At 42.5% G+C, this 26590-nt stretch overlaps 1 protein-coding gene across 3 annotated transcripts in view; it reads right to left on the bottom strand.

Annotated features, from left to right (window-relative positions):
* AGBL1 (AGBL carboxypeptidase 1) overlaps nt 1-26590 on the bottom strand; it is a 384955-nt gene that overhangs the window by 230726 nt on the left and 127639 nt on the right. For all 3 annotated transcript variants that reach the window (XM_081964808.1, XM_081964809.1, XM_081964810.1), the window contains one exon: nt 20772-20952. In XM_081964808.1, the coding sequence (XP_081820934.1) occupies nt 20772-20952 (181 nt within the window). The remainder of the gene's footprint in view (nt 1-20771; nt 20953-26590) is intronic.

Below are 26590 nucleotides of genomic sequence, written 5' to 3'. Positions count from 1 at the left end.
AGCTGGTCTTATCACCCTTTCTAGGATCTGCAGCTTGGAAGGTGTGGGCAGCTATTTTTTAAGGAAAATAAAAGAAAATGAACAAAGGCGCCTCACTCTTTCTCTTTCATTGGTTCAATAGGAATAAACACACAGGATTGAATGAGAAGGAAGGGATGATAAGGAATTCATTTTTACGTTCATTTATTTTTATCGGGCTTCCTTTAAACTCTAAAGGAATTGTTTGTCAAGGATGGGAAAGCAGGTGTATATACTATACTGCTTCTCCAAAAGTTTTTTCCCCCGAACACTTCTCATTCTTTTTTTGATGACAAACCTGTTTTCATCTTTTTTTTTCAAGGAAAAAGTGAACTCTGATTTTATTTTATTTTATTTTATTGAAAAATATAATATGTGGAGATCGGTGTCCTGCTTCTCGCTGTAAGATCTTCATTTCAATGGGCCGGCTTCCAAACCTCAAATAAATCCTAAGAGAAGATATTGTAAAGAATATATCCCACTGGGCTGTTTGAGACAGGGGACAGTTAAGAATGGTTTAAAGTGATGGGGGGAAATGTGACACAGAAAATACCCTCAACAGCAGAACGTATGAGCCAAATCACCATAATAAAAAGCCAATGCGCTACTAGACTGCATTAATAGAGGGAAAGAATCAAGCTCACATCAAGTGTTAGTACTGCTTTAAAAGCCCTTAGTATAGCCACACTTGGAATACTGTGTCCTGTTTTGGTCACCACAATATAAAAAAGACGTTGAGACTCTGGAAAGAGTGCAGAGAGGAGCAACAAAGATGATTAGGGGCCTGGAGGTTAGAACAAATGAAAAACTGTTGCATCTGGGTATGTCTAGTCTAGTGAAAAGAAGGACTAGGGGTGACAGGAAAGCAGTGTTCCAGTACTTGAGGTGCTGCCACAAAGAAGAGGGAGTCAAGCTATTCTCCAAAGCACCAGAAGGCAAGAAAAGAAACAATGGATGGGAAGTAATCAAGGAGAGAAGCAATCTAGAACTAAGGGGAAATTTCCTAACGGTGGGGACAATCAATCAGTGGAACAGCTTGCCTTCAGAAGTTGTGAGTGCCCCATCACTGGGGGCTTTCAAGAAGAGACTGGACAGCCCTTTGTCTTAAATGGCATAGACTCTCCTGCTCGAGCAGGGGGCTGGACTAGGTGACCTCCAAGGTCCCTTCCAGCTCTGGGATATCAAACTCAAGGTCCGGGAGCAGGATCCAGCCAGCGGGGTGCTTAGATCTGGCCCACAGTGCCTCTGCGAGTGAAAACGGAGCTCAGGATGGCCGTGTGCAGCCCTCCTGAGCTTCATTTTCATTGGCAGAGGGTTGCTTGGGAGCCCGCTTTCACTGGCAGAGCACTTGGGCCACCACAGGCACCCCTGACACGAATGACATTGAGCTGGCCATGCCCATCCCAGTCCCCCCAATGTCAAACACAACCCTGATGCGGCCCTCAATGAAATCGAGTTTGACTCCCCTGTTCTAGGTAATCAAGAATCAGCTGGAGAAGTTCAAAAGACATTCTAAAGCATCCCAAATATAAAGTAGAAGAACCCTTCTGCAGGGGTGGAAAACCAGCAGTGTAGAGCAGAGCAAATTTAGCACAGCGCTCTGAAATTTGGTGTCTTCCAGAACTGTTAGAGAAGAATGAATTCACCACCAATGGCAACCGGAGTCCTTCAAGTCAGAAAGACCTAGCATTGGAGTTTCAAGAATTGAGCATCTATATAGAATCAGTCCTGGAAGCAAATCCCTTCCTCTTCTGATAACGTATCTCATCCTTCAAATTCCAAGAACGAGATCCAATGTACACCAGAACTGAGATTTCTGCAGCCCAGAGTTATTTATTATTGTACATCATCATGTTGAGGAAAGCCATTCTTTTTTTTTATAATTATACCTGGGAGTTCTCTGTGGGTGCTCTTTGGCTAGCTGTTTTCTTAAGTGATGTGCCAATATTTTTAAATGTTGTGTCAATATTTTTCTCATGTTTTTTCAATTCTTATTCAATCTGATGAAAAAGAAATGGCCTCTTAAATTGTTTTCCTAATTGAGACCATTCCCCCACTGCAATTAGGGTGGTCTGAGTGTAGAGTTCTTACTGTTACTAAGGTCTTGCTCTACAGGACCAAGGGTATGTTGTATGTTTTTGTGCATTGCTGCTCTTTCTACAATCATCTCCCCAGTAATCTACAAGCATCTCTCCTGTAGTCTTACAAGTTCACTATGCTTTAATAGTTAACAGATTAACAGAGTTGGAAGGGACCTTGCAGGTCATCTAGTCCAACCCCCTGCCCAAGCAGGAGACCCTACATCTGCCTTTACCTAGGATCAAACTCACAACCTCCTGATTGTGAGGCAAGAGCTCCCCCTCTAGGCCAAAGGAAAAGCATTAAGACAGAACTCTTCCCAAGGGGAATTTTTTCCAAGTCAGGCAGCCAGAGAAGATATAGATTAACAGAGTTGGAAGGCATCTGTAGGTCATCTAGTCCAACCCCCCACCCAAGCAGGAGACTCTACACCATCCCCGACAAATGGGAGTCCAATCTCCCCTTGAAATCCTCCAGTGATGAAGCTCCCACAACTTCCAAAGGCAGCTTCTGTTCCATTGGTTGGTTGTTCTCACTGTCAGAAAGTTTTTTTCCTTATTTCCAGGTTGAATCTCTCCTTGATCAGCTCCATACATTATTCCTTGTATGGCCTTCAGGTGTTTTGGAAAATAACTTGACCCCTTCCTCTCTGGGGCAGCCTCTCAAATATTGGAACACTGCTATCATGTTTCTGTTCACTAGACTAGCCATGCCCAGTTCCTGCAACTGTTCTTCATATGTTTTAGCCTCCAGTCCCTTAATCATCCTGTTTGCTCTTCTCTACACTTTTTCTAGAGTCTCAACATCTTTTTTTATAGTGTGGTGACCAAAACTGGATGCAGTATACTAGGTATGGTCTTACTGAGGCTTTATAGAGTGGTGTTAGTACCTCACTTGATCTTGATTGTATCCCTCTGTCGTAGGGTGTTATAGAAGCTATAGGGTGATGGAGTAACTTGGACCCAACTATTCCTCCCCTTCCTCATCAGCCACCTCCAGACCTGGGGGCTGTTGATTCTCCATCTGTGGGCTGATGGATGGCCCAGGCTCTGCCTCTGTCTCTCTCTCTCTGCCAGCTCCATTCCCTCTTCCCCCTCGGAGCTCTCAGATTGCCTTGATGCTGGCCCTGACTCCCATGCCTCTTTCTCCTCTCATTTGGCTGCTGGAGGGACTGGCAGCCAACAGGCCACAACAAACTGTCTCCAACTTAGTGCCCTCCAGATATCTTAGAAATAAGTTCCCTAAATCCCTAGTAAGTATAGAGCAGGGGTCTCTAACCCTTAGGCTGCAGTTGGGTACCGGTCCATGGCCTGTTAGGAACCAGGACATGCAAGTGGCAAGCAAGCTAGTGAAGTTTCATCTGCACAGGATCTTGGTTGCCTGAAAAACCATCCCCTCCCAGTCCATGGAAAATGTGTCTTCCACCAAACTCTGGTGCCAGAAAGCTTGAGGGTTGCTGGTATAGAGGCTAAGGATTTGGGGAATTGATCATCAAGGCACCCGAGGGCGCCAGGTTTGGCACAAGCTCTTCCAAAGAGTTGCAGCTCATAGCATAACAGAGCACAATGCAATAACAGAAGCTAATGATGGATCACCAGTCTCAAAAACACCCCAGGCAGCAAGTTAGTCAATTTCAAAAGCCCAAGGTTGCATTGAGGCAGCTGAGTTTTTGTGACTGTGACACCTGGCTGCTAATTAGCTAGTGTTTCCCTCCCTGTGCCCAGTGGGACAAACCTAGCACTGGGTACATCCATAGTAAATTACATTTTTTTAAAAAAAAAAATCCCTTTCTTCACCTCCCCTCTCAGCTTTTTATTCATTGTAATTACCTGACTGCTAAGATTTGTTTTCCTTGTTATTATATAAGGGCAACAACAAAAATAACAGCAGTGGCAGTGGCTGGGAGAAAGAACAACAGCTGGGAAGAATTATGCCTTTTATTTATCTCTCTGGTCATTACGGGGCCACAGAGCACAGCCGGAGGAAGCCAGGGCACCGTGGTGGGGTGTGTGTGTGTTGTTGTTGTTGTTGCATGGGGAACAGCTGTAAATAGAGACGCTGGCATGTATCAGGGGAGCCAAAAATTTAAATAGTCCATTCGCTAAGGAGGAAACAGTGGTGCTCAATGAACCTCGATCATAATTCAAGGCAGTTTGAACAGATAAAGGACCGAATAAATCACCCTCTGGAAAAATGAAGGCAAGGAGGGGAGATCTGTCAGCCCTGTCCAGATTTTTGGAAGAAAGGATCTGCAAAACCAGATCCTGTGTTTTGGTCCCCTGGCGTTATCTCATGAGATTTGCTGCTCAGCTGTGGTGCGCACTCCACCTGTGGAAGATTTTCGTATGCTTCTGTTGGTTAAGACATTTGCATTTTGAACACAAGAGGGGGGTTGATACTTAATTGGGCTGTTGCTCCATTCATCGATTAGACACCTGTTTCTTGGTTGTGCTAGTGATTACGGGGTATAATATTTCTTGCCTGATGTATATTTCAATTTTTGCCCTGTTGTCGTCGTTTTCATTTTATTTTAAATTTGTGTGCTGCCCAGAGTCACTTGAGATGGGCAGCTGTACAAATTGATTAAATACTATGAATGGGACACTTAGCCTCAGTTAACATAACCATGGTTTGTTTACTCATTAACCCAACGTGCTAGGTTCACCCACTCCACACTAACCACAAAGGCTCAGTTCACACAGCATGAAGAAATATCATTTCTGGGATAGCTTATGGCTCAGTGTATCCTATGTACCAGCCTGTGACTGGCAGGCACATCTCATCATTAAGAGCAAAAGGCAGCACAGAGATAGAAAAACAAGGAAAGAGAAGGAGCTGTCATAGTTACTAATGCCCTCCAGGTGGCATGAAAAAAGAAAATGGTACCCCCACCCCCACCCAATGACTTCATTGTAAGTCAGGGGTGTCAAACTCAAGACCCTGGGACTTGATCTGGCCCGTGGGTGCTTAAATCTGGCCCATGGGCCTGCCCTGGAAACAGTGAAGGGGTAGGATTTTGAGGTTCTCCGAACCAGCTAATATTAGCTATGGCTTCTCCCGAACCCATAGTAGCCAGCCCCTGATTAGCATGCTGTGTGAATCAATCCAACAGTGGTTTGTTTACTCAAGAAGCTACAAGTAAGCCAACCCAAAATGTGTGATTCCTAACCTAATGTTAGATCTACCCTTTGGGACGGTCTAAAGGGAAACAAAACAATTTAGGATGACCAGCATGCCTGTCCCAAGAGCTAGGCAATTGCAGCTGGATTGCAAGGACCTTTAATTGTTGAGTGTGTATGGGTATCCTTCTATCAACTCCAAGTTTGATCAATGATCCTGCAGCTCTGAATCATTTTTAATTTAATACTTCTGGGAAGAGGTATAAAAAAATCAATCAAACACAGGCACAATTGGCAAGCAGAGGGAATTAGCATTTGGCAGTGTTCATTATTGCTGTTTATGATGTTTTGGTTCTTTCTCTCTTTTTTGACTGATGCAATTAATAACCTTAAATGTAGAGATAATAAATAATAGCTTTTCCTCTGGAGCTGCAGTATCTGGGAAAGATCAACTAAGAGCTCACATTCCTACTAGCTTCTGAAGTTGGCAAATGCCACATTCGTTTGCGGAAGTGCTGCCACGGAGAATGTCAAACCAACGAATTCTAGCGCAGGGATGGGATTCCCAGAATTCCTGAGCCAGCCACAGGTCATAAAGGGCCATTGCTGGCTCAGGGATTCTGGGAGTTGAAGTCCACAGAGTCATAGACGAGGCCACAGTTGTCCATCTCTGTTTGTCGCAGGCCATCCACCAGAAGAGGCATTGCTAGCTTGGTCAACGCATCTAAGGAACTAGTAAGGAAGTGGTTGCAACTTCATCACAACAGGGGGTCGGAGTGGGGCAGAACTTCTGACTTAGGCCTGCTTCAGCCTCCTGGTGCAAGGCTTCGGGCGAAGGCTGGGGGGAAGCGCCACTGGTGGTGAGGAGCCAGAGGACCTTGTTCCAGTGGGACTGCATCATGGCTTGGAACTGGCTGACCATCTCAGCCCGCTGAGCCTCCAGGCACCGGTACCTGGCCTTGCACTCCCACAGGTCTTCCCTCTGTTTGGAAAGCCTATGCTCATAGTCCTCAGTGAGGTGCTTCCACTGAGCCTCCTTCTTGGTCAGATCCAATTTGAACGGAGTTATTTGTGCCAATTCTTTCTTGTGGTGGCTGCTTAGCTCCCACAACTGCTTCCTATTGGGGCCCTAAGGAACCTGGGTGGGCAGGCAAGGAGTGGCTGGGAGGGGAGGGGCGAGTAGAGACTGGCAAGGCGCCCCTCGATGTGAGTGACATCGAGTTGGCCAGGCCCACCCAATCACATTACTACCTTGCCACGCCCACACAGCTGGTCATTAGGCAGATCATGTTAATGGTCCACGGGATTTAAAATTATGGATTTAGTGGTCCCTGAGGTCCAAAAGGTTGGTGACCCCTGCTGATATATATGCCTAAATACTATTGCTATTTCTATGGCATTTCCCTTGCACCAACTCCTGTAAGAAGAAGCTGGAAGAATTGGCTGGCAGACTAGGATCTAGTCTTGTGCCTTAATTCAATCTCTTGTGCTCCTGCATTTGGTCTGTGGCACAGCACTTTTCTCGTCATTTTTCTTTCTGCCACGTGTCCTTCAGTTTGGAGAAAGACATTTTACTAGAGAAGTTCTTTCCGAGGAGAAGAGAGCAGAGCAGAAATGGTGAACAACAGGGGTGTTATGTTCTTGTATTTTATTTAGCAACCTGGGGGGAAGAATGACAGCCTTCGTGGTGGTACAGTTTATTCCCCAGTAATCTGCAGCTTCCTTGGATTCTCATGTTTCCTTTATATCCCACAAGGATTTTTCATTGGTGGGACTTCAAGGGAAATCTCTGCCTTAAATAAACTGCTACAAGGTTTTTGCTACCCCCTGGATATTGCAAGACGAAAGCCATGACCAAAGAATATCCCTTTTAATAACACCGGTTAGTCAGAAAAGATGCAGCAGTTATTCCAATTTGGGGCCGGGGTGAATTTCCCTGGAGAAATTCACAGGAAAGCATCACCATCAAACATGGTATGAATGGTCATTTACTGTCAAGCGTAATTTTACTTTCCTACTTTGTTTTTCTCTGAACTTTCTTCAACCCTGTCCAGATTCTTCACCTGACTTTTTTAAAATTGCCTTCAAAATTGTATCTTGTGTCACTATTCCTCCATCTCCATCCTCCATCTGTATTACTTAGATACAAATTCAGTATTACCTAGATACAAATTCATCAAAAATCAGAACACCAAATACAAGTTGGACGGAAATGACCTCATAGATGACCCTCAGTCTGTCAAGGACCTAGGAGTACTCATGTTAAACGATCTAAGCCCCAGAGCTCATCATAACAGCATTGCCAAAAAGGCATTAAGAGTTGTTGACCTAATTTTGCGAAGCTTCTTCTCTGGTAACACTGTACTGCTAATTAGGGCATACAAAACCTTTGCCAGACCAATCCTTGAATACAGCTTGTCTGCCTGGAATCCACACTGTATATCGGACATTAATACAATTGAGTGAATCCAGGGGTATTTCATGAGAAGAGTATTCCACTCCCTTGCTCGCAGTAGAATACCTTATGCAACCAAGCTTGAAATTTTGGGCTTAGACAACCTTGAACTACAACACCTACGGTTTGACGTAAGCATAGTATACAAAATTGTTTGCTACAATGTCCTACCTGTCAATGACTACTTCAGCTTCAACCACAATAATACACGGGCAAACAATAGATACAAACTCAAGATAAACCACTCCAAACTCAATTGCAGAAAATACGACTTCAGCAATAGTGTGATCAATGCCTGCTCTACCTGACTCCATTGTTATTTCCTCAAATCCCCATGGCTTATTTCCTCCATTGTTACGTCCTTAAACCCCCATAGCTTCAACCTTTAACTGTCTACCGTGGATGTCACCCCATTCCTAAGTGGTTCATAAAGAGGGTGTGCATAAGCGCACCAGCGTGCCTACCATCTCAGTCCTACTGTTCCTATATATTTGTAATCATTTCATGTGCTCCTGTCCATATTTATACTTATACCTGTTAAATCATACATGTTTGACAAACTAAATAAAATAAATAAATAAATTCATCCCAGAGTCTTTATGGCAAAATCTGTTCGATTCCGAACTTCTATACCTCAAATTGTTCACCTTCTGAGCTTTGAAGAGCCCAGGTTCATGATACCCTAAAAAGTATACCGTACCATCCCTACACATCAGGGGTGGGTTCCTGCCAGTTCTAACCTCTTCTATAGAAGAGGTTCCACAAATCTACAGTGCCGTTTAGAACCGGCTCCAGCTCCCTCCCTCTGCCCGTCCGCACATCATCAAGTTGAAGAGCGAGAGGAGGAATTCTGGGAGTTGAAGTCCAGAAGTCTTAAAGCTGTCAAGTTTGAACACCCCTGGGTTTTTTTTCTAAAGGGTTAGGGGTGCAAGGGTCTTGTAACTTGACAGCCTTAAGACTTGCACACTTCAATGCCAGAGTTCCCGAGCCAACATGACTGGAGGAGGAATTCTGGGAGTTGAAGTCCACAAGTCTTAAAGCTGTCAAGTTTGAACACCCCTGGGTTTTTTTTTTTCTAAAGGGTTAGGGGTGCAAGGGTCTTGTAACTTGACAGATTTAAGACTTGCACACTTCAATGCCAGAGTTTCTGAGCCAACATTTTGGTTACTAAGCAAGAGCGTTGTTAAGTGAATTTTGCTACATTTTACAAGTTGCCTTTCACATGGCTGGCAAGCCACTCCCACTAAGCAGGCCACACCTAAGAAGAGGTTCTAAAAAATTAGAAACCCACCACTGCTACACATGTACACATTAATGTCCCACAACGAAACTCCACGTGCACTAGGGGAGATGCTGTTTCAACAAAGTGCACAACAAGCTGAGCAACCATTCAGAAATTAGCTTCCAGAACAGAAGCTGCTAATTTGCAGGTGCAGCCCAAAATCCCATGATTATAGATTGCCCTGTGAAAAGATCCTTATTATATTGCACCATTCCTTCAATCCTTAAGAAATATGCAGTTATTTCTTTCCAGTGCAATGCAGAATGTTAGCAGGCAGCCCTTGGAACCAAATCACTAGAAGCTATTTCACATTCTATTTACCTCCACATGCTCAAACCTCAGAAGCCCAAGAAAACTACTTTGATCTAGGTGGATTTGGTTTGCTAAGAAGATCAAGACCATGATCTTGCCTTACTCACTTAATCCACTACTAACTTATTTACCCCAAGCCTCCATTCGTGTTCAAAGTAGTTTCATGCACACAGTAACACTGCTGTGCTTTCCGGTGCATGCCTTAATTGTGCAGACAGCTTGCAAAAGTTCCTTTTCCTCTAGATACATTAAACTGGAGTGGGTGAGAGTAGGGTGGTGATGGGGTGTGTGGGACATTTGATGTGACTACTTTTACTTCTGTTACTTGTCCAAGACATTTGTCTACTCATGCTATAGAAATAGAGTTGCATGCTATAGAAATGTAAAGGCAAAATTAGGACCACATTTGAATTAGAACACTTACCATTGTTAATGTATATTTGACAAAGAGATGCACCCAAACAATTCCTGTGGCTTTAAGCAAGGTCATCAAGAAAGGATTAAATCTACTCAACTCACCAGTACTTATTAAATGTGATACAGTGAGGGGTTCTGGATGCCGTTCCAACCGGTACTGTTGGAACGGGCCTGGAGTTGTCCACATGGATGTGCGCAGTGCGCACATGCGTCTTACCGCTTCGACAAGCCTTTGCAATGCTCCAGCTGTTCAGCAGAGCGTCACGCAGGCGCTGTACATGCCGTACACATGTGAGGAAGCGCCAAAGACTTAAAAGACCAGTAAGGAGCTTGGGCGGGCTGGAGTACCATACTTACTGATGTGGTATCAACTTGCCTGTATGGTGCCAAAGGTGAAAAGATAAAGGAGTCCCTGTGGATTTTACTCCGCTAGTTGTTGCCAACTATAGGGGATGGACCTCATCCCCATTTCATCCCCATTGAGCCAGCACCGTTGGAAGACATTTCCATGGTCATGTGGCCAGCAGGATGTCACAGAGCATTGTTACTATCTTACCAAAGTGGTACCTGTTTATCTACTCACATTTGCATGCTTTTGAACTGCTAGGTTGGCAGGAACCGGGGGGAAGATGGGAATTCACCCCATCACGTGGTACTTGGATCTCAAACCTGGTCTGCTGGCTTTCCAGTCAACAAGCCCAGCATCTTAGCCACTGAGTCTCCATATGGTGGTCAAACCCCCATTCTTAAAACCCCATTTCTTTGTCCTACCTCTGAGAGTAACCAGGAAAGCTCTAGTGCACTTTGAAGTAAGGCAATGGGTGGGTGGGGGAAAATCCCTCTTAAATCAAGAAAGATGTTGGGACAAGTAAGCAGAAGTGGCGTCAATAGCATAACTGAATGGAAGGAGGAAAGATTTATAGGGGCTCGAATACATGAGATGCAAAATCATCCTGCTTGTTAATAAGTCAGATCCGAAAGGAGATACTTCAAATAATCACCTTGTTCAAAATTGTCCTAGCTGGCGTTTTTATGAGCTTTCAAAAGAAAGGAGACAACATTAATTTATATGAGCATCTTCAAGGCAGTTAGTTGAAGAGAGGTGTGACCTGAAATAATCTAATGCCTAAGGAACAGAAGTAAGCTGGAATGGTTTAGGGTTTTTCATAAATATTTACATACAACAGGGAAGAGCGTTTATGGCAATTTGTTGGCACGGCTTCCAAAACAAGTGTTGAGCTATTTATTTATATTGTTTCCACCTTCCCTCAGCTCCAGGAATGCCATTACACAGATAAATCTCTTTGACTATCAGATATTGGAGGGTCATCTCTTAATGGCATCGGCTTGAGCATAATAACATCAAAGATGTAACCAAGAGGGATAAAGCAAAGGCATTCAAAAGGGAAGTATTCAATAAAATGTACAGATGTGCCCCACCCCAATGAGCCACCAAAGAGGGAGAATTCAATAGTCCCAGCACCATTGATAGAAAAATGGGAGTGAAAAGGTGAGGTCATTATCAGCAAAAGGATGAAAATTCAAAGATTTGCAAATTTATGAAGAACAGCATTTACTGCATTTTTCGGACTATGATACACACTGAACTACAAGACACAACTAAATTTACAAGAGGAGAACAATAAAAAATAGTTTCTGGGCTCCGTGTGTTGTGTTTTTGCCCTCACCAGCCCCAGAAGCACTCTGCAACTGCTCTGCAGGGCCCGTTTTTGGTGAAACAGTCCCGTTTTTTGGTGAAAGTGGGCCATGCAGAGCACTGCAGAGTGCTTCTGGGGGCTGGGAAGGGTGAAAACACAATGAGCAGAGGGTTCAGGAGGCCAAAAAACACCCATATTCAGTCTATAAAATGCATCTAAATTTTTACCCACTTTTTTTGGGGGGGGAAGGTGTGTCCTATACTCTGAAAAATATGGTAATGTCTCAAAAGGACATTGATGAGTGAGCTTAGTGGACAAAGAATTATGATTGGATTATAGAGAACAGAAAATGTAGAAAAAAATAGAACAATGGAACATAAAATCGTACAGTTGGAAAGGACCTCAGAGGTCGTTAGGCAGGGGATCCTATATCATGTATATCACTGCATTCAATTTTGGTCACCACGATGTAGAAAAGATGTGGAGACTCTAGAAAGAGTGCAGAGAAGAGCAACAAAGATGATTAGGGGACTGGAGACTAAAACATATGAAGAATGGTTGCAGGAACTGGGTATGTCTAGTTTAATGAAAAGAAGGACTAGGGGAGACATGATAGCAGTCTTCCAATATCTCAGGGGTTGCCACAAAGAAGAGGGAGTCAAACTATTCTCCAAGGCACCTGAGGGTAGAACAAGAAGCAATGGGTGGAAACTAATCAAGGAGAGAAGCAACTTAGAACTGAGGAGAAATTTCCTGAGAGTTAGAACAATTAATCAGTGGAACAGAACTTGCCTCCAGAAGTTGTGAATGCCCCAACACTGGAAGTCTTTAAGAAGATGTTGGATAGCCATTTGTCTGAAACAGTATAGGGTTTCCTGCCTAGGCAGGGGGTAGAAGACCTCCAAGGTCCCTTCCAACTCTGCTATTGTATTGCATTGTATGTTGGTCAAATGGTTGTACAGTCTAGTTTGAAAATGTTGTGATAGAGCAACTGCAACTCCTTGAGACTAGTCATTCCACTGATTAATTGTTCTCACTGTCAGGAAATGTCTCCTTACTACCAAGTTGGATCTCTTTTGAATAAGTTTCCACCCATTACTTCTTGTCCTGACCCCTTGTGCTTTAGAGAATAAGTTAGTCCCCTTTTCTCGAGGGGTGACAACCCCTCAAGAACTGGAAGACATTTATCATTAAAGGAGGTCTGGATTACAACCTATCTGAAAAGATTATGAACTGGACCATCGCATGCTGCAATGTTTTGTGGCAAATCCCACTTATAACGTTTTGTGGCAAATCCCCCATGAGATAAAGAAACAAAACTTACAGAAAACATTCTTCATCCTTCAACTTCTTTCTAAAAGTTCCAAAGAAATAGCAATAAAGGTAAGTTAAGGCAATATTAAATCAGCATACTAAAAAGCAGAGACATCACCCTGCCAACAAAAGTGTGTATAGTCAAGGCTATAGTTTTCCCAGTTGCAATATATGACCATAAGGAAGGCTGAGTGCCAAAGAATGGAGGCCTTTGAACGATGGTGCTGGAGAAGACTCCTGTGAGTCCCTTGGACTGCAAGGCGATCAAACCGGTCAGTCCTACAGGAGATCAACCCTGACTGCTCTTTAGAAGGCCAGATCCTGAAGAGGAAACTCAAATACTTTGGCCACCTAATGAGAAGGAAGGACTCACTGGAGAAGAGCCTAATGCTGGGAACGATTGAGGGCAAAAGAAGAAGGGATGACAGAGAATGAGGTGGCTGGATGGAGTCATTGAAGCAGTCATTGTGAGCTTAAATGGACTCCAGAGGATGGTAGAGGACAGGAAGGCCTGGAGGAATGTTGTCTATGGGGTCATGATGGGTTGGACACAACTTTGCAACTAACAACAACAACAATAAAGTCAATATTAACCATCCTTCCCCATACTTCTGTTACTGACTATTGTAGTTATGTGCAATGGTACTGAAAAGTTAAGAAAGAAAGAAAACCCATTGAAATTCTTTCAAAAAGAGACAAATATGGTTCATACTTGATTGAGAAACCATCTGGTACATACAAGACTGTAGGGTAGACTGGGAAGTGGAAGGGGGGGGGGAGAATATCCAGGAAGCACCAAGAAATTACTTTTGTATCATGTCAAGGAAACTGCTTGAATGTGTCCATGAAAGACACTAAGAGCCAAGCCAGCCTGAAGGCAATTTTCCTTCAATTTTCAAGGGTCTTTGTAAAGTACTTGAGCATGAAAAAGACTGATTTAATAACCAACTCAGGGTATTAACCATTATTTAATTCTACTGAAGCCAGAGATGCATTTCCTTCTTGTCATTAAGGCAGCGGCCCAGAATGAACGGCGTGATGGAGGAGAAAGGTATGATCGATGCTTTGGAGCAGTGTTTCTCAAACTTGGCGACTTTAAGTCCTGTGGACTTCAACTCCCAGAATCCCCCAGCCAGCTGCGCTGGCTGGGGGATTCTGGGAGTTGAAGTCCACAGGACTTAAAGTCGCCAAGTTTGAGAAACACTGCTTTGGAGGAATATGAAAGTTTCAAAGCTCCCATCACTCCCCTGCCCTTCAAAGAGGACTTAGTTGTGAAATTGAAGAAAGCACTGCTAAAAATCTCTTTCACCCATTTCCTCTCTTTGCTATCAACAAGCTCCGAGACTAACATGATAACCAGCGAATCAAGAAGAACATGCACAAAATTGGAAAAACGGAAGTATACTGACAGATGAAATGGTAATAAAGAAAATATTAGAATGTGCCGAAATGGAAGGTTAATGATGGAACTTAAAGATAAAGAGAAACAGAATATTACTCAATGTGAGATTTATGGTATAATTGGCTAAATAAAAGATGTAGAGGTTAGAAAATTAATAATGAAAGAAGATTAACAAATTAGAAACAAATACAGGTACAAAGTTATATAGAAGAATACATATTGCAAGTAATATTATTGGATTGTACACAACTGTAAATCAAAATGTATAGAATGATAAATGTATACGGTTATGTTATAACCATGGAAACCATTTAATAAAAATTATGCTGTACAATATTATGTATTTTTAAAAAGACCACACTATGCAATTAAGAGGAAAATGGTCGTGATTAGGAGGTATAACATGTATATTTTAAAAGGATTTGATACAACCAGTGTACCACTGTTTGCAAAATTGAAATTATTATGTAGAATAAAGGAATATATATATATATATATATATATATATATATATATATATATATATATATATATATATATATATATATATATATATATATATATATATATATATATATGTTGTATTTGTACTGATAAATAAATAAAGGGAGACTAGTATAGATCTATTTCGAGCTAATTAGCTCTCATCAGCTAGCCATACCCTTACTGGGATTCGAACCTGGGCTGTATTATATCTTAGGCAGGAGTCTTAGCCACTAAGCCACAGGCTGTCCTCCTTATCAGTTGAGCCAGGGAAATAGGTATATATATATTTGTGTTATTTAGCTGATAAAGGAAGAGAGCCTGTGGCTTAGTGGCAATTACATCTGCCTAATATGTAATACAGCCCAGGTTCGAATCCCAGTAGGGGTATGGCTAGCTGATGAGAGCTAAATAGCTTGAAATGGATCCATACTAGTCTCCCTTTATTTATTTATCAGCACAAATACTACATACATACATACATACATACATACATACATACATACATACATACATACATACATGAAATAAGCCATGGCCTCAGCAGCATCTGTTCAGCACATCTTCTCCATGAGAGCTTGGAAAATCCAAACTGATCCCAAATCCTCCCTTCAAAACTTCACTTGTTTCAAAACAGCAAAAGGGGGGGGGGGAGACCATAAAGAAATTTCCCATCTAGTAGAGCAGTCGGTGTTTACCATGGCCAACAAATGCACAAAGAAGTCCACTTGACTCCCAGTAGGTGGTCTTCAGAGGCAATGATGCTGTCACGGAGCAACAAGAGTTACCAGTCCCCATGATTAACATCAATTGATCCAACAATTTTTCTCAAACCAACCAAGCTGGTAGCCAGCACCACATTGTCAAGAATAAATACCAACCTCTCCAGAGCCACAAACACCATTTCTAATATTCATCTTAGGAGGAAAATGATAATAACCTACATTACCGATTACTGTATTCTAAATGAAACATTATGCATGGGTGGACATTTTCCACCAAAGAGGTAACAGTAATCTTTTTCAGCTGGAATCATACTTTTAAAATTAATAATTAATTACCATCCCCGATCAGGATTCAAAACTAAAAATCAGTGGTTGATCACCATATTACTGTTATCATTTTCATCTATGGACTGAAATCTAAATTGCTAGAGATGTAATTATTAGGGAGATTAAGTAAATCAAAAGGATTAACTTTAATGGTTAATCCTGATAAAGGGAAAGGTTCCCCTCACACATATGTAGAGTAGTTTCCTACTCTAGGGGGTGGTGCTAATCTCTTCTACAAAGCCGAAGAACTTGTCCGAAGATCACTGTTTGAAGACAGTGGTCATGTGGTCATGTAGCCAGCATGACTAAACGGCGAAGGCGCACGGAGCACTGATACCTTCCCACCAAAGTGGTTTCTATTTTCTACTTGCATTTTTACATGCTTTTGAACTGCTAGGTTGGCAGATGCTGGGACAAGTAATGGGAACTCACTCCATTATGCGGTGCTAGGGATTTGAACCGCCGAACTGCCAACCTTTCTGATCAACAAGCTCAGTGTCTTAGCCACTAAGCCACCACATCCCTTCAAGTGCTGGTATGGGGGACTCATTTTCAAGGGGTGAGCTTTGGAAGTTGTCCAGAGGACTGGGGGAGGGGGGGGACCTACTGCAGCATTTCAATCTTCCAAAAGATTTCTCTAAGCTAAACCACCATGGGACAGAATAAATGCATCTGGGAAATCTACATCTTGATTAAAGCAATAAAGATCCTCTTTTAGATGAATCCAATTCCTGGAGACTTTGTAGACCTCTTTGTGTCATGTGTGATTTTCCATTTCCATTCTACCTAAAGTCCTGAGATTTTTATAGTGGCCTTCCCTGCACACCATTCAAAATAACATTTTTTTAAAAAAGCTAAGAACGAGACAAAAAGACCCAAACACATCCTCTTCAGCATTCAGTACCCAGATAAGCAGGGATTAATACCAGATCAACAATCAAGAAGAAAACAATAACCAAATAAAGAAACTATCGGAGGAAAACCACATCTCCATCAACACTGGCAGGGCAAGCTACTGTATATAAACAGAGCACAAACTCCATACTACCTATCATTGATGACGTTACCTAGTTGGATAAAGAAACGTCCACAAGAAAGCAATGAAGCTCAGGGACCACCAAGGATCCCACAGCTCAACTCTGAGCTAGAGATATGCTCTTCTATTGGTCTTCCATCCACCTATTAACCAAGCCATACTAAATTTAGCATTTTGCATCCGACCAGAATTGGCTAGATCCTGCCAACTTGTGAGTCTTCAGAAGTTTCTAAATCTCCCTGAATTCAGGATTTTTCTTTTTAGTGTGTCTTAAAATTGCTCAGGAAAGACACTCAGCAATGCACAGCATGTCATTTTACACAATGCAAAAGTTTTATTTAAAAAAAAATACTTTTAATTGAAGATAACCAATTAGAGGGTAATCTCTTTTTTTTAACTTACATTTTAATAAAAAGGAAGGGAAAACTCAAGCATTATCCTGCTTTGAATTCAGTGTAGGACATTCCAAAGTAAATGTTTGACAGCACATCAAGGGAGAAGTTTTTGACATTGATCCTAGATAAAAGAATGTGGGTGCTGCACAAGGTTTTTTTAGCCTGTGAAATTCAGAAAGATGATGCTGTTTTATGCGTATTTACTCACATGTACATTCCAATGACTTTAAAGAAGCCTTCTCAAATAAAACTGCAGCCTTAATAAAGTAGCCTATTTAAGGAACATAGCTAATTAAAAAACAAAACACATTGTTATCTCAACTAGCTATTATTCAAGATTTCTTCCCTTATAATAGCCATCTTTAACCCTATGGTCATTATGTAAAGAATCAACCTTTCCTGACTCAGGCAATGAATTTTAAGATAATTTACCAATCACTAACGATGATATTTTCCCAGGTTAATCAGTCAATACAAAGCACCGTCTTCATTAAATACATTAAATCCTAGCACACCGCCTGATTTGCTGTAACATTTATGTTCATTTGCCAAATAACTGATTAATTGGCTAAAAGGTAGGCAATTAATTTACCATAAAATGGATTAATCAGTGAATAGTCTTTATAAATGCAAACTTGGAGAACCCTCAAATGGATAAGTGGTGCCTAATCTTGGATTCCAACTATGCATAACCATTACAACTGGGTGTATCTAGCTTAATGAAAAGAAGGACTAGGGGTGAGATGATAGCAGTGTTCCAATATCTCAGGAGCTGCCACAAAGAAGAGGGAGTCAAGCTACTCTCCAAAGCACCTGAGGGTAGGACAAGAAGCAATGGGTGGAAATTAATCAAGGAGAGAAGCAACTTAGAACTAAGGAGAAATTTCCTCACAGTTAGAACAATTCATCAGTGGAACAACTTGCCTTAGAAGATGTGAATGCTCCAACACTGGATGTTTTTAAGATGTTGGATAACCATTTGTCTGAAGTATTATAGGGTTTGCTGCCTAGGCAGGGGGTTGGACTAGAAGCCCTCCAAGGTCCCTTCCAACTCTGTTATTCTATTCTATTCTATTCTATTCTATTCTAAGATAAGACTCTGTAAAAGAGACTTTGAATGCCATTGAATTGCATCAAATTATTATGGTGGGTCACCCAGTCAACCAGTTGTTTAGTCCAAATTTGGCGTTTTCATCTACACATCGAGTCCTTCCCAAGATCTTGGGAGAGGCAGATAATGAGGGTGGAGGTTTGTTCACTGAGCTTGTGGGTTGGTTTCTGAATGTTTCATTACCAGGCTAGGTAACATCTTCAGTGCAGTTTAGGGGATGTCAGTGTCAGTGTTCTTCTGCTTGTAAGGGCTTTGTGTGGTCAGTAGGTCTGTGATGGGGAGGTCACATCAGGTGAGGATCACATCAAGTGAGAGTCTTGTGATGGGTCTTGTGATGGGTAGGTCATATCAAGTGAGGATCATTGGGAAATGAAGTACTTGTTGGGGAGATTATGCTGGGAGGATATGAGCCAAAGTGGCACAGTGGTTAGGATGCAGTACTGCAGGCTACTTCTGCCGAATGCCTGCAATTTGGCAGTTCAAATCTCACCAGGCTCAAGGTGGACTCAGCGCTTCCATCCTTCCGAGGTGAATAAAATGAAGACCCAGGTTTTTGGGGGCAATAGGCTCTGTAAATCGCTTAGAGAGGGCTGTAAAAGCACAATGAAGCGGTATATAAGTGCTATTGCTATTGCTGCGATTGTGTGGGTTGGTTAAGGGAGGGTGTTGTGGCTGGTTAGCTGTGCCATTGTTTTGAGTTTTGAATTTTGGGGGTTCATAGGCTGGTTGTAGAACAACATGTCTATTGATGAAATTGCTCGGGGAATGCCAGGCTTTGATAAACTCATGTACGTGACAGGTGGTAGCACGGCTGTGGATTCCAGTTTTGCTCCAATCAAATTGGTGCTGATCGGTATCAGTGTGGCACTGCAGAGTAGAGGGTAGAGATTAGGGAACGTGGAGATCGTGCCAGCTGGTGTTCATGGATTCTGGTTTTTCATTGATGTGATGTCAATAGGCAGATATTGTTGTTTTCCAGAGATAGAAAAGCAGATATCCACTCATTAGGAGGCGTGGCAAAAGCATGCCAAGTCACCCACTCTTGTTTCCTTGGAGGTGAGCATGGGTAGCACCAAGGCCTAAGTGTTATTCCTATACCAGAGCAAATCGAAGGGAAAGCAACCATCTGGAATAAAGCCCTTTCTTGGGTTCCCTAACAGGTTCTTATACACCCATTCACAGATTTCCATTTCCTATTTCCTACTGGTGTCAGCATTAAAGCCTTACATGCACAATTCTCAGTGGACTGTTGTTGTGGGGGAGGCATCTTAATAGTCTCATTGTAACTCAATCCCCTTGGCAATCACCTCTCAAGCTTCCTATTTGAAGAAGTGCTTTGTGATGCCCAGTCAGCCTGCACATCTCTGCACATCATTCCCACTAACAGCAGGCAGCTCTTTCCCTGAGCGCTCCCCCCCTCTCTCTCCCCATGTTATATTGCATCCTTATCCCTTCTCATTTCTGATCTCATGAATTGGTTTCTCCTTCTCTTCTCTACATTACACGTTTTTTTAAAAAAAATATTTATTTATTTCCATGCGTGGAATGTGGACTCTCTCTTTCAAAGACCGCCCTTCGTCTGAAACCGAATAGATAATATCCTGGTTTCTTAGCCAGATAGATAGTATCATCTCAAGATTAAAAACACCATGAGATCCTTGAGGTGTTGCTATCTACCTTTTGATAGATCCCACTCTAATTCTCAATGGATGAGTGTTGACATTGGAATTTCGCAGTTTAAAGTAGCAACATTAACCATACTCCAATAGCGTACCAAACCATATTGTGCTAAGAGTCATTATGATTGCATTGCACTTGTGTAGGGAGCACCGGGTTGAAAGGATTAGTTGGTGACATCACCATTGCGTGGGGGACATCCATTTGGGGGGCAGGGGATGTCCTTTCATGTCCCTGGCAGAAGCTGAAGCGAAGGAAGGAGCTCACCTCATGCCCCACAGCAGCACTCAGATCTCAAATGTGGGACTGCTAACCTCCAATCCAGTGTCTTAACCACAAGAGCCACCTGGCTCCCTAAGTCATTACCATGATAGAAAACTACAATAGATTTATATAGATAAAAGTAAGTGTGTGTGTGTGTGTGTGTGTGTGTGTGTGTTCCAACATAATTTTGGAACGCCTTGAGCAATTTCAACCAAACTTGGTACACAGATGACTTACTCTCTGGAAACTAATACTGTAGAGGTAAGACACCCCTAACACCTTTCAGGGGGATGTATGTGTGTGTGTGTGTGTTCCAGCATAACTCTGGAATGCCTGGGCTGCTGAAGTGAAAAGGAATGAATTAAATCTATAGTGTCAAATCACAGTACTTTTGACAGTGATCGCGTGCATTTTGGGTTCAGGTTCTGTTAAGATACAGCCTGTTATGCCTTAAAATGGCTTTTGCTGGACAGCACGGTGGAGTTGCCACGGTAATGGCTTCACAGTACTCCACAAGGGGGCTCCCTCTGGTAAGGGGTTCTTAAAAAACAACAGCAAGGGGGCTTCCTCTGGTAAAGGGGATTGATATGACCCTATAAATATAATTCATTCCTCTTCCTGTCTAATGCAGGATTAGGATAAATAAATACCCAGGCAACGCCCGGTTATCAGCTAATATTTAAATAAAATAACTCACTGGCCATTGATGACTCCATCTGGATTCAGCATGGGAATAATTTTGAAGATGAAGCATTGCCGCAGGAGATCAGCAAGTGGATCATTACTGAGCAGGAACTCCAGAGTCCCCTTCATAACCCAGCTGGAATTGCTCTCACCAGGGTGAACCCGTGCCGTGAGTACGACATAAGGACGGTCACCTAAAGAAAGAAAACATACCCTTTTATGCCAATAGAAGAGAATATTTGTAACACAGGATTGAAACATGGGGTCCTTCGGGGTGTCTGAGTTGATTGTTGTCTTGCAGACATTTTATTACCCTACTGGTGACATCAGCAGTCCCAGAAGGGAATGGGGTTTGCTCTTGGTTTATATACAAGTGGCTTGCCCTGTCATACTTTGTGTAATTTTTCCCCCTCTGCATATTTAAAGGTAAAGCTTCCCCTCGCACATATGTGCTAGTCGTTCCTGATTCTAGGGAGCGGTGCTTATCTCCGTTTCAAAGCCAAAGAGCCAGTGCTGTCTGAAGACATCTCTGTGGTCATGTGGCCAGCATGAGATGGGATTAGACAGGATTTCTAATGTTGAATTTTCCCCCTTACTAGAGGGCGCCCTCTTGTGGAGTACTTGAAGTTGTTACCATGGCAACTCACTGTGCTGTACAGTAGAATCCATTTTATGGCAATACGGTAGAAGTCGCTTTAAGGTACAACAGGTTGCATCTTAACAGAGCACCCACACCCCGAGGGGTGTTAGGGGTATCTTACCCCCATAGTATTTATTTTCAGAGAGTAAGTCATCTGTGTAATAAGTTTGGTTGAAAACCACACACAGAACCAGATAGATAGATGATAGATAGATAGATAGATAGATAGATAGATAGATAGATAGATAGATAGATGATAGATAGATAGATAGATAGATAGATAGATAGATAGATAATGATGATAGATAGATAGATGATAGATAGATAGATAGATAGATGATAGATAGATAGATAGATAGATAGATAGATAGATAGATAGATAGATAGATGATAGATGATAGATAGATGATAGATAGATGATAGATAGATAGATAGATAGATAGATAGATAGATAGATAGATAGATGATAGATAGATAGATAGATAGATAGATAGATAGATAGATAGATAGATGATAGATAGATAGATGATAGATAGATAGATAGATAGTTCAAAGTATGTCTTTTGTTTTGTCTTATCATGACTGCTCTTATATGGACTAGAAATAACAGTTTTGACTTGGTCTTTTTTACATGTAGAAACAGGTCCTTCTTCAACCTGATGCCCCTCAGAGTCATTGCTACACAATGCTCAGCCAATCTAGTCATCCCTAACGTGACTGAGAATGTGGTGGTCTAACTTATCCAGACACCATCAACTTGAGAAATTCATCCTTTTGGGTAAGAATGAACCATATCAATTCCTCCTACAGGGTAGAATGGCATTTTTTGAATGTTCATCATTTTTTCCCCCTCTTAAACTCTGCAAAAAGAAAAGTAACTGCAAGTTTTAAAGGAATGGGTCCATCATTCAAGAAATGCAATCTCTGAAGCAAGTTGAAATGGAAACAAAATAGCCCTCATAAAGCCATCATAAAAAACAATGATAAGAAAAATGGGTAATTGTCATCACAGCAGAAAATCCATTTTTTCCGCTTGCTAAAGTTTTTGTTCGTGCTCTTTTTATTTCCTTCCTTCCATGGGCATTCAAAAAACTAGGGTGTCAGGTTTGAAATGGCACAAACCGTATTATCCCAAAGATTCTCCCCACTCCCCCAATTTAGATATCTGGGTGACAGTTTTCACTGTTTTAACTAGACACACACACACACATACACACACACATTATTTTACAAATAATTCAAGGCAGCAAACTTATCCAACACACCTTCTTCCTCCTAATTTTCCCACAACAACTGTTGTGTGAATTGGACTGAAAGAGAGTGACTTGGCCCAAGTTACCCAGCAGCTTTCATGACTATGGCAGAACTAGAGCTCACCATCTTCACCCAAGCTGGCTGTCATGGCTAAGAGAAGGACTAGAACTCACCATCTCCTGGTGATTGGCCCAAAGTCACCCAAACTGGGTTTCATGGCTAAGGCAGAACTAGAACTCACCATCTCCTGGTGATCGGCCCAAAGTCACCCAGTTGGCTTTCATGGCTAAGACAGGACTAGAACTCACCATCTCCTGGTGATTGGCCCAAAGTCACCCAAGCTGGCTTTCATGGCTAAGGCAGAACTAGAACTCACCATCTCCTGGTGATCGGCCCAAAGTCACCCAAGCTGGCTTTCATGGCTAAGGCAGAACTAGAACTCACCATCTCCTGGTGATTGGCCCAAAGTCACCCAAGCTGGCTTTCATGACTAAGGCAGAACTAGAACTCATGGTTTCCCCCCTTTTTTTAGCCCGGTACCTTAACACTAGAGCAAACTGGTTAAAAGACTTCTCTGGAGTGACTGTTAGAACTTATAAAAACCAGCAAGACTTCAGTAACTCCAATCCCTCACTAAGAAGTTTATGTACATCCTTGTTCTTATTTACTGTCTCATTTTAAACATCATTACGCTGCACTGCAAACATAATCCCAGGCTCTCTCTTGTTCAGATAATGAGCAGCCACTTCTGATTCCAAATCCTTTTCAAGGTTTGCCAATAATAAAGGGAAGAGAATGAAATATCTTCTTTCTGAAAATGACGTGCATTGACAATCTTGATCCGTAGCTGGCAGCCTCTCTGACAATTATATGATTTGATGGGTGACACTCCGAGAGAGATCGCTTTCCTTCAGTGGAAAAACAGCAATTGATAGCACCAGCCTGCTTTCAATACTGTATTTTTTTTTAAAATGCTTAGCCAGATCACTACCGAGAGATGAAAAGCTATGTTTAGTTGCTTCAAAAGGCTTAGATGTAGCCAAGGACAATGCAAGAAATGTAGAGGCAGTCCTCAACTTCCAACAGTCCTTTTAGTGGCCGGCATTGGGAAAAGTGACTTAGGATCATATTTCACACTTACGACCATTGCAGTACCCCCATGGTCACATGATCAAAAGTCAGAGGCTTGGCAACTGGTTCATGTTTACGACGGTTGCAATGTGTCTAAAGGTCATTATCCTGGGATGATAGTGCATGGCTCATTTTTATTCTGTAGGTACCCCTTCTTTCAAGTCGTACTTACTAAGCATTACCTTAAATTAATTTTGCCCTCTTGGGCAGAATTTTTTCCAATGGTGTTTTTGCTCAAAAGCACCAGTGGGTTGATCTATGGTCAAAGCAGAGACATAACCTGTCTACTATAGTGGCTGTGGGGTGTAGTAGCAATAGCCATAGCACTTAGATTTATATACCACTTTACAGTACTTTACAGCCCCCTCTAAGCATTTTACAGAGTCAGCCTATTGCCCCCAATAATCTGGGTCCTCGTTTTACCCACCTCAGACGGATGGAAGATTGAGTCAACCTTATGGCTGGTGAGACTGCCAAATTGCAGGCAGCGGAAGTAGCCTGCATCTAACCACTGCACCATCATGGCTCATGAAAGCCCCCCCCCCAAAAAATAGATGTTCCCCCGGGCAACGGTGATGTCACCAATTAATCCTTTCAACCCGGTGCTCCCAACACGAGTGCAATGCAATCGTAATGACTCTTAGCAAGCAAGCTTGAAGTTCTAAGTAATAGTATCAATAGCATTAGTATAATAATTCGACGCTCCTAATTAAAAGGAGAGAGATGCGGTGGCTAAGATGCTGAGCTTGTCGATAAGGTGGTCAGCAGTTCAGCAGTTCAAATCCCTGGCACCACGTAACGGCATGAGCTCATGTTACTTGTCCCTGCTTCTGCCAACCTAGCAGTTCAAAAGCACGTAAAAATGCAACTAGAAAAATAGGGACCACTTTGGTGGGAAGGTAACAGCGTTCCGTGCACCTTTGTCGTTTAGTCATGCCAGCCACATGGCCATAGAGACATCTTCGGACAGCGCTGGCTCTTCGGCTTTGAGCACTGCCCCCTGGCGTCGGGAACGACTAGCACACTTGTGCGGGGGAAACTTTATATTTACCTTTAATTAAAAGAAGTTGAGATGCATATTTCCTACTTCCTAGTTCCAATGCCATTGATTGCTGGCCGCTCTATTTTTTCCTCCCTTCCTGTTTTTCTGCTTTGCTTTGTTTTTCCTACCGTCATGATTTAGGGCCAGTCTCTGTTCTTATTGCTTGAATGAAACTTATAGGGCTACACACTCATGGCTAGGAATTGCACTCATGAGAGCCCTAATGGACAACAGCTATAAATAGCACAAGGCCAGATAGAGCACATCGCCTTTTCCTTGTTCCCATTCTCTCTAATAACCAATGACTACAGCTGTTAACCATTCTGATCTATTCTCCCCATTCGATAAAGCATAGCAACAGATTATCGTCTTCATTTCTGATTTAAGGGATGAGCGCTAGCAATCCACCAATAACTTGCCAATAATACTGCAACATCTGAGCCTGTGTTTTGCACAAGTTAAAGAACAGAGGAGACAAATAGAACAGAAGTGTGAAGTTTCCCATAGGGTAACAAGCTCTGTTCTGCTGGAGTAAATTCAAACATTATCCCATCCATAGGCTAAGTGGTTCTTCCCATTTCAAGAATCCCATGTTGCAAGTTACTTTCTCCCTGCCCCAAGACCAGGGATCGGCAACCTTAAACATTCAAAGAGCCACAAAGCTCCTAACCGAAAGCCCCCTATTCAATTCTGGAGCCAACCGGAAGTCCGGTTCCCCCACAATAGAGTATCCTTCTAGCGTGGCATCCTTTTTCCTCTGCTGACCGGAAGTCCGGTTCCCCCACGATAGAGTATCCTCCTAGCATGGCATCCTTTTTCCTCTACCTGTCCTAACCAAAAGTCCTAACCCTATCAATTGCTGAGCCGACCAGCAAGAAGGAGCCGCAGCAGAGGGATGAAAGAACCACATGCAGCTCCAGAGCCATGGGTTGCTCACCCCTGCCCTATAGTGTAATTAATTTGCTGGAACTGATTTTTTTTTTTTTTTGGAAGGATGCAATACCCCTCTCATCAAAACAGGAAAATGCTAAGTTACGTTGCTGTTTTCATTCCCTTTCCAAATCCTTAGTATTTTCTAGGTTTTGATAGAAGGGTGGAATGGAATACATCTATACCCTACTATTACACAGCACCCCTATCATACTTATGTATGTATCAGTGCATCATGTGCAACTTCCACAGGCTTCAACAGTGCATGATTACTCCTGTTGATCAATATGGCTTAAGTGGTGGTGCCCCTAATTTACAGCTGTCTAAAGTGTTCGTCAGCTCCTCCCTCGGCATTTGCAAGATTCTCAGCATCTTTATTTACATGAATTGCTCGGAGCTCTTGATGACTCCTGGTAGCGCAGTTAATTGTAGTGATGGGAGATCGGAGCCCAAGGCTTCCTTGGGAAAGATGTCCAACTGCAGAGATGAGCTGGGGTGATAAAGAGCCCTGAAAGAGTCAAGAAGAGAGGAGGGAGAAAACTCCCCTGATCACTTTCTGACAAACGGGATGTTCAATGACAACCCCTCCACCAAGGCAGCTGTTCTGCAAACAGGCCGACCTAATCAATGCAGCCATATTGCAACAGGAGCACCTCTCCCCCAACATGGGCTCATAATATAAACTTGACAGAGTTGGAAGGAACCTTGGATATCATCTAGTTACAGGAGACCTATATTATTTCTGATAGACAGCTATCCAGTCTCTTCTTAAAAGCCTCCAATGTTGGGACACCATCAATTTCGGAAGGCAATTTGTCCCACTGGTTCATTGCTC

This window comes from Natrix helvetica (genome assembly GCF_964273705.1).
Source record: "Natrix helvetica genome assembly, chromosome: 12".
NCBI lineage: Eukaryota > Metazoa > Chordata > Lepidosauria > Squamata > Natricidae > Natrix > Natrix helvetica.
The sequence above is the reverse complement of the archived record's forward strand: the minus strand, read 5'-3'. Positions and strand labels throughout refer to the sequence as shown.